The sequence below is a fragment of the Microtus ochrogaster genome, chromosome 26 (genome assembly GCF_000317375.1).
Source record: "Microtus ochrogaster isolate Prairie Vole_2 chromosome 26, MicOch1.0, whole genome shotgun sequence".
NCBI classification, from domain to species: Eukaryota; Metazoa; Chordata; class Mammalia; order Rodentia; family Cricetidae; genus Microtus; species Microtus ochrogaster.
This window is the reverse complement of record NC_022025.1, coordinates 783,845-792,982: the sequence shown is the minus strand read 5'-3', so window position 1 is coordinate 792,982 and position 9,138 is coordinate 783,845. Positions and strand designations below refer to the sequence as shown.

General features: G+C 39.9%; 1 protein-coding gene across 16 annotated transcripts in view; it reads right to left on the bottom strand.

Moving 5' to 3' along the window:
* Window positions 1-9,138, bottom strand: part of Adam22 (ADAM metallopeptidase domain 22) — a 229,466-nt gene that overhangs the window by 51,062 nt on the left and 169,266 nt on the right. For all 16 annotated transcript variants that reach the window (XM_026784638.1, XM_026784643.1, XM_026784640.1 and 13 more), the window contains exons 13-16: window positions 7,900-7,990; window positions 6,658-6,709; window positions 2,035-2,134; window positions 101-172 (exon numbers count right to left, since the gene is read on the bottom strand). In XM_026784638.1, coding sequence (XP_026640439.1) covers window positions 101-172; window positions 2,035-2,134; window positions 6,658-6,709; window positions 7,900-7,990 — 315 coding nt within the window. The remainder of the gene's footprint in view (window positions 1-100; window positions 173-2,034; window positions 2,135-6,657; window positions 6,710-7,899; window positions 7,991-9,138) is intronic.

Here is a 9,138-nt window from a genome sequence, read left to right as displayed (position 1 = left end):
CACACTTTTCCCCAGGACCTACAGCAGCGGTGCCACAGTCACACTCCTCCCCAGGACCTACCGCAGCGGTGCCACAGTCACACTCTTCCCCGGGACCTACCGCAGCGGTGCCACAGTCACACTCCTCCCCAGTTTCAATGAAGCCATTTCCACACTCAGGAGGCTCGAGAAGCTGTGGGAAGAAAACCAAGAAAGGGTGAAATACAGGAACATCAGTAGCAAAGACCCTGAGGGCTGACACCACACCAATACGCTCCGTGTATATGCTGTCCACTCGAACTATAATTTTATTTACCACAAAATAAAAAGTACAACTTTAGAACTTGGAACTTTAGAAGATCAATTTTGGTTTTTATTTGGATATTCAGACATAGTACTATATATTTGTATTATATAATGTATGTATATAATATTTATACCAAGTTGGGTCTGGTAAATGTCACCAAGCACATGATGCATGCAGCCATTGAGGAGAAACCAAGCCAGTTTGACATCTGAAAATCCATTTTGGTGAAAAAGCAGGAAATTTGCAGTCAGGAAGCCTGGATTAAAATCTTAGCACAGGGTAGGGTGGTGTTTAGCAACACAACACGTTTGGTTGTGAGAGGGTAACACAACGCAACACACTAGAAGAAGGCGCAAAATGATAAAGGACCCGGTACAGGTAAAACGGTGGAGACCTTACTACCTGAAACATGAACAGTAGTATAAACAGTCCATCTAATTAATCAGCTGTTGAAAATTACCACAAGGATCGAGTCTAATCACTTGTGAAAAATCTCATTATTATTGTTTTTGCTAATAGCCTGTTAAGAATAATTTTGTAGATCTGGAGAGAGGCCTCAGTGGTTAAGAGCACTTGTTGCTCTTGTAACGGACTGAGGTCCATTTTCTAGCACTCAAACGACAGCTGCCAAATATCTTTAAGTTCTGGCAATCTAGATTCTTCTGGACTCTTCAGACTCACACATGCATGTGGTTCACATACATATATGCAAACAAACACTCATAAAATTAAATTTTCTTTTTTAAGATTTAACTATCTTTCTCTCTCTCCCGTGTGTGTGTGTGAGTGTGTGTGTGTGTGTGTGTGTGTGTGTGTGTGTGTGTGTGTAAGATTCATGTGACTGCAGGTGCCTTCAGAGACCAGACACAATGGAGCCCCTGGAGGTGGAGTTACAGGAATGTGTAAGCCACATACATGAGTAACAGGAGACTGGTATGTGCCCTTAACCACTGAGTTACCTTCATTTGTTTATTTATATTTTAAATTAGCTTTGAAATGGTTCTCACAGTGATATTTCAGACTGCATCTTCTTTTCCTTTTTTAAGACAAGATCTTACTGTGCATCCTATGTTGGCCTGGCTCTGTAGTTCAAGCTGGCTTTGACCTCACAGTGATGCTCCTAGCTTAGCTTCCACATGCTGATACTACATGGATCCCAGGGTCTGAATCTGCTTCTTGAACAAACTTACTTCTAAGTTAGAAGGTGATCCCAAAATTGCTATGCCCACTGACCTATTCCATATGAACCATGACTACAGCCATGAGCACAGACTTGCAGAGAACGGTAGTAACAAACAGCACCCTTAACTAAAGCAACTTTTGACCTAATCAAGGGGAGATTCTTAAGCCTATTTTACTTTTAAATCTTCATCAATTTTCTGTCTTTTGAATATAACTTATTTTATGATGCTGTACAACATCAGTACACAGTAATTACGAATCGCCGGCTGTGTGATAATCATTTAGAAGTTAACCAAAGTTTCCACATTACAGAATGAAAATAGAAGCCCACACTTTTGTAACTAGAAAGGGTAAAAGAAACCAACACAAACAAAACCCCCACTCCTTTCTGCCTGCTGGTTATACCATCAGAAACACTCCAACTGTCCCAGACGAAAGCAACATTTCTAGAATATGCCCAGTGGGTCGAATTGAAAAGTTCTCGTTTGTAGACTCAGTATATAAAAGTTGGGTATGAAAGTGAGCAGTGACTCATAACTAATAAGTCTTACCACCACACTTATTACCTTAGAAGGCTTGTTGAAGAGGCAGGCGCCACCACCACTATTCAGGAAGTCGTGATACTCCTCAATGCTGCACGGAGAGAACTTCTTAGGGAGATAGTAGCTGTAGGGGACAGAGGGGAGCGCCTCAGTACAGCGTGAGGGTTCCTGCTTACTTACTAGCCTTAAATTCGAACAGTGTTAAAATTACACATCCGGTCAACCATTATATTTATAAACTTTTCATATAGTGATGTGTAGTGGCTATTGGTTGCTCGTTTATTTGCACATGAATTAAAAGAAAGATATAGTGCAGCACCTATGATTTACATCAAAGACAATAAAGTTTTATTTCATAATGAATGAATAATATACAACTAGCTATAACTCAAACATCAGGGAATCTATAAAACAACTGCCCATAAATTTATAATATGTGTCAGGCCAGGAAAGTCAAAGAAAAGTGCCGCAGTCTGAAGGCCTGTAAAGACATGAACCCTAACATGACGCCTCATGCCAAAACTTCAGCTGTAAGTGACATTTCTGGTAGATGGGTCAGTCCTGAATGGGGGCAACTATACAGTTTTCTTCTTCTCTGACTTGTTGGAGGCTTCTTGTTACAGGAAGTGTACCCGGAGGGTTTGAGGGTGACAGAGCACCAAACTAGCAACATATGATTCAGGGTACCAATGGGATCTCTTCTCACTAATCTTGTGACTTTTTCTAAACTTTGAAATTATTTTAAAATTATGCAACAGAAAAAAGTAATTAATAGCCCAGAGGAAAGAAGAACTGTGGTGAGATAAAAAATTAGCAATCCTCAAAATAAACACACCTCTGGGAATTCTTGGTTTTAGATTTTTTTCCCCCTAAAAAAATAGTTAGCTATAGGCACAGATGGCATAACGTATAACAGCGAGGAACATGACAGCAATTCAAATGTTGACTAAAACTCTGGCAGTTGCCTGGAACAAAACAACACAGAGTTATTACCTGCCCCAATGTGAAGACTAGCTGGGGAAAGGATGGCTATTCAGTGTCAACTGGAAAATGAATATTTATATATCCAGCAGGAGCCAAAATTTATAAACAATAAAAGTGGAAATTAAAAAACTTAATTAAAATGTAGTAACTTTTTAAAACACTATGATTACCACTAGAGAATGAAAATGTCAATTTTATTTTTATATTTTCAAAAAGTGTCTTATCTTAAGATTTTATTTAAAAGGAAAGACAAGATAATAATAGCTTTTATTTATTTTTTGAGAAGGGTCTTATGGTATGGTCCGCACTGGCTTGAACTGACAATTGTAACTCCATCTTGCCAGTGACAGGCTGATAGGTGACCCCTGTGCCTAGACAGTGAACACATGTTATTAAGCCTCTCTCCCCAGCCTTCAAAGACTCGTTTCTATCCATAGCATTACTTCTTTCAAGCATAGTAGTTGATTTCACAAATTAATTAATATAGTTTATTAGTATATGCTGAAACTACTTTTATTTTTTACTAAACCACTCCCCAGATAAAGTTGTAGCAGGTGGAAGTCATCTACACTATGACAATTTCTTTGCTCCCTTTCCCTAAAGGAACAAACTATTTTTAACATGAAGCTTCCTCATCTCTTACTTCCCTTTTCCTTTCAGAGTCTGAACAGGTGTTCTTACCACCTTCCCTTCTAGGTCATCCTACATGTCTCTGCCAGATAATCGGTTATCTAGGACTCCCTCCAAGTTCCCTCTTCCTTCTACCGCTCAATGCTGAACCGGCTCCCACGTCAGCCTTAGAGGTCAGTCTTGGTTAAGCCTCAACAGCAGGACATGCCTCAAATCCCAAACTCTGAGGAGTAGAGGCAGGATTCAAGGCCTGGAATGCATGAAACCCTGCCTCGGGACAGAAAACAATCTACTGTGACTTTCGTCCTGCAAATGTCCTCATTGGGGTCATAGTCTAGCACACTGTACAGTAGGAAACCTGACCCACTCCTCAGCCCTCAGCAGTAATGGGAAACAAACCCACATTTTCAACAGTGAATCTGTTTTATTTATCAAGAGTTGAAGTGTGTAGGCCACAGAAGTTGTCTTCCCTTTTTCAGGGTAATGTATAAATTGTATTCAATGAACCCTTAAGTTACTTGATAGTACGGATTTATTTCAGCTGTGTTTCGAACATCAGCAGAGCCAGTGAACTTCAGGAAGCAAATGTGGAGGCATTTACCTATGGGGTACACAGATGATTTGGGCAGGACTCAAAGAGCCATAACAGGTACCCCTTACACAATGGGGTCTTCTCTTTAATGTATCTATTTCATATAAGGATCATTTCAAGGAAAAATGTATATATACATACACTTATATAATATATAATTTATATATATATATATTAAAGTGATACCTGATTGCTTTGTAATTATGCTTCACAATATGGGGATTGTCTATACAAATTTAATGTCACCAAGCAAAAATAATCAGATATATTAAATACAAATTTCTAGACAGGGTCCCACTGTTTAGTTCTGGGTGGCTTGAAACTCACCATGTAGACCGAGTTAGCCTACAACTCACAAAATCTATCAGCTTCTGCCTCCCAAGTGCTGATATTGAAGGTATGTGCTATCACATACCCTCACCTGGCCTACCTTAAATAAAACTCCTAGTGAAATATATTAATAAATGGAAAACTGCAAATACAAAGTTTGTCATTAAAGAACAAAATATATAAGAAAAAATTAAAAAGTACTTTATAAACATGTGTGCATATGTACTTCCTCCCACCACTTATTGTCCTTGTTATCCTTAGAGTTCAAAACTCAAACTGAATCAATAAACATTTACTGGATGTCAAGTCTAGTTAAAGAGGTATGGAATAAAAATTAGTAAAAATGCAGTTCTTTAAGCACGTATGACTGAATGTTGAGAGGGATAACGCATGCATACAGAACTGCACTATAATGCAGGGAGCGCTGTGGGAGATGGCTGAGGTGGTAAAGTGCCTGCTGCAGAGGCATGAAGACCTAGCATGCATCTCCAGCACTCACGTAAGCGCTGCGGCCAGTAGCACCCACCTAACTCTAGCACTGGGGATACACAGTAGATCCCTGAAGTGAATAACCAGCCAGCCTAACTGACGAGCTCCGGGTTCAATGAGAGAGCGACACCCACAGTGACCTCTGGTCTCCGTGTTCTCGGCATGAACACCAGCACTTATATACCACACGCAGAATTAGCATGCCTGGGTTCAAATCATGATAAACCTCAAAGATGGCTGGAAATGTGACTGGATAGAGGAAACAGGGGAGGCTTCCAAAGAAAAATAACTCCTCTGGGAAATCAAAAGGAGTTGGAAGTTCAAATATAATTATAATAAGCAAAAATTGGAGAAGCTAAAACAAATCCATGTAAGACTATGCTTAGCAAATCAGAAATGCTAGAAACCACAAGCAATTATGATCAGAAAACAAAGGAATACTGGGAAATAAGAGGGTGAATGATAATAATGATATGATATATAAACCATCTAAATAATAAAGTAAGACATTTGAACCTTACTCTTCTTCACCTGTTTGTTTTTGAGATGGCCTCATGAATATTTGGCTGGCATCCAGCTCACAATATAGCAGAAGGCGACCTTTAACTCTTGATCCTCCTGCCTCCACCTTCCAAAGACTGGGATTACAGGCGTAGGCTACCACACCTGGCAGAAATGTATTCTTCGGACAGTTTTGATTCACAAACATTCTGGGCAGCATATCAGTATTTAGCAAACGAATATTGCAAATTGATGGTGTGGATTAATTTTAGAGGCATAACATTATCCCAAAAGGTAGAGGCATAAAAGCTACATTCTGAGACATCCCATGTGGTGCAGAGCTGCCTCACAATACACAGATACAAAGACTGAAAGTATTACAAAGGACAATACCCAAACTCGGAGGTGGCTGCCTGGCTGCGGGCAGACAGTGACGGGGGGGGGGGGGGACATCGTCAGTGTTTCCCTTCTGAAAGCTGAGATATGAGTGTGTACTGTTTTCTTCTCTATGCCCTTTTGAAGCTGCTGGGAGATAAAACATAAAATCCTGAAAGAAGCCTGAGTGTGTGGAACAGTACTGAAATAACAATAGCAAGAGAAAAAAACTCCAAAGGAGGGCAGAGGCATACGTCTGGAACGCAAGGAATGGTTCTAACAACTTATTTAGAAAAAAAAAAAGACAAGAATTGAAGTCTGACTGTGCGAAGACAGGACAGTAGAGCACTGAGAATCTTTCTGAGACAAGTCTCCATTTTTCTTCCCAACCCCGTGATCAACGACACTGCGCTATGAAAGCCCTCACACCATCAGCAACGTGGATCTGAGAAAGCTGCAGATGCAGGCTGCAGTTTTTATCCCATTTGAGGGTCAGTTTAGCAGTTGAACCGAAGGAGATAAGAGAAAAGGGATTTAGTGAGCAAACCTAACAGGAGAAGAAAAGTTGTTACGTCATTATAATGCTAGCCTAGACCTAGGTCTGAAAAGTTCCTAGGGTCTTCTCACAGAGTAGTTTTGTTTTGTCTTAAATAAGACGTCATTTTTGTAAAGACACTTAGTTTTGATTTCTCCCCGCAGTGCGGTTCCATGCACTAAGTTACGGAAGGTGAAGTAGAGGGGCTCACCCTGTGTCTCCCATTACACATCCAGACCATGAGTCCTCACATTCACACTCACCTAAGGGAAAACAAACACACATCTGGTTACACACGGGATGCAGTTGCAGTGAGGTAGCCTCTATTGTCTCTTAAATCTGTGTTCAAAAATGGCTTTTAAAGGCTGCTTCCCAATTCTACTTACACTAAAAGCTTTGACTGCAATGTATAAAACAAAATGCACTTGATCCTACGGGGGTCGTATACATCACCCAATGCCTCACAAATGGTCATGTTTCTATTCCCTCACTTCGAATGACAGACGATCAGCTACCAAAGCAATAGCGAAAACCTAATGGCACCTCACTAGGCACCCCAGCTTCACCAGCTTTCAGGGAGATACTACAGGGTCTTCCTGCTCCTAAACTCCTGGGTGCCGGGGGCTCTGGTAGGAGGCAGGAGAGGATTCAAATGAACCAGAAAGTCTCAGAATCAAAGGCTGCCTCGTTTGAAAAGCCTAATCTGTCACTTAACACATGTTTAATTCTGAAGACAATATCCTTTTATGATACTGCATCTGTAGGATGAAAATGAGACTAGGCATCCTGCAGGAGCATTTTGAAACTCAGATGAGTGGGTGGACACATGTAAACCGGCATTCCATCATCCAGGAAACAATAGCTCTCCAAATACGGTATTCTTATTACAAGTATCCATACTTGCAATATTTGGCAATTATGATGAAATTCTTACCTCAAATACACAGTGTGAGGCCATTCACAGAGAAGTAGTGTTACCTACTCTGGAAATTTTTATCATGGATATTAAGGCCAGCATATGTTAGTTAACCTACACTTTCCTCGCCCCTTCATCCGGTCTGCTCTCAACAAGGAAGCCTGCTTCTCGGACCACATGCAGAGATGTCTTAAGGAAACCATAATACAACATGATCTGGGCCCCAAGCAACCTAGAATTCTCCACAAGCAAAATTCAAATTTCCAAAATGAGGTCCCTTCTTGAGTTAAATCTAGCTTTGACTTTATCATCATAAGCTTTCACTATTTATTATACCTGGAAAAATTTTCACCTATGATGTAAATATTCCCTTTACTACTTTTGAAAGCAACTTTTTGCTGCTAGGTTGCATATCTTGCTCTGCCTCCCACAATCCTGATCAAGCAACTGAATTAAAAATAATCTCATTCCACAAAATAATTAAAAGGCTGTCTATCTTAAATAAATACAGCTAAACCACACAAGACCCAAACTTACCGCTTGCTAATTTTCTCTTGTCTGAGATGATACCAATGTTGTGTGCTAATGACTGAGCAAGTGTGACCGCCATCAAATCGGTTTTTCCAAACTGAAAACAAAACCAAAAGAAATGTAAATGAACGTTGCTTTCCATTTTAAGATAGATTAGAAAAAATCATAGGGAACAATGGAAAACAAGTCATTTCTAAGCATTCTCTGTCCTTTTTTGATGTGATGTTTTTGAGACTGGGCCTCTCTATGTTGCCTAGGCCAACCTCTAACCATGGTGATCCACCTGCTTCAGTCTCCTTGTTGCTGTCACTATAGGCATGCACTACGATGCCCTAAACATTTTCTTTAGTCAAATCTAAGCATTCTGTAGCTCATATTGAACATGCATTTGGGATGAAATAGTAGGAAACAAATTCTTATGTGATTAAGTCTTACAAGAAATAGTACCAGCTGGAGAGGCATTCATTTTTTAGTTTGGAAACTTAAATAAAATTCTGACTCCAAATTTCACCTGATAACATTCCTAAAAAACTTAATAACTGTATATTATTAAGCCAGTCTCTTAATAATACAAAATAAAGCTAAGTATCAAATTATCTGGACCCAGCTTTCTTCCCAAGTGAAACAGAGAGCATCTGTATCAAACACAATGAGAGTCAGAAGTAAGGATGGTCTGTGGCCAACGGAATCTTGAATTTTTCAATATGTGGCCTTCCAAAGATTAAAGCATTTTCCTTTATATTGTATCCATTAAGTTTAGTGTGTTAGGACTGAACCCTTCTCCAGAAAACCCTTCTCTGTTATTCTCCTCAAATTTGTTAAATACTGAACAAAGAAGAAAACAGCCAGCATATTTGTTAGGGGGGAAGTCAGTGCTTCAGGGATTACTCGAATCTGGAAGAATCCTCATTCAATGATCTAAATGTTTGGGCTTTTTTCTTACTTTCATTGAAAGTTCATGTACAGATTCTCTTTACATAAAGTGCTTACTCTGGAAACTCTTCTAGGCAGAACACGAGCACAATCATCGGGTATTATATTATATTCTTTCCTATCCTGTACACAGGCACTGTATTGATTACTAATACAGCAATCTAGCAGCTGGTAAGTGTGGACCACTGAGACCTTACTTATGAAGTGTTAGGAAACCGTTCTCAGCCACCATACCACTTTCTGGTGCACAGATGTTCCCAGCTGCAGCCACCATACCACTTTGTATTGCACAGATGTTCCCACCTGCAGCCA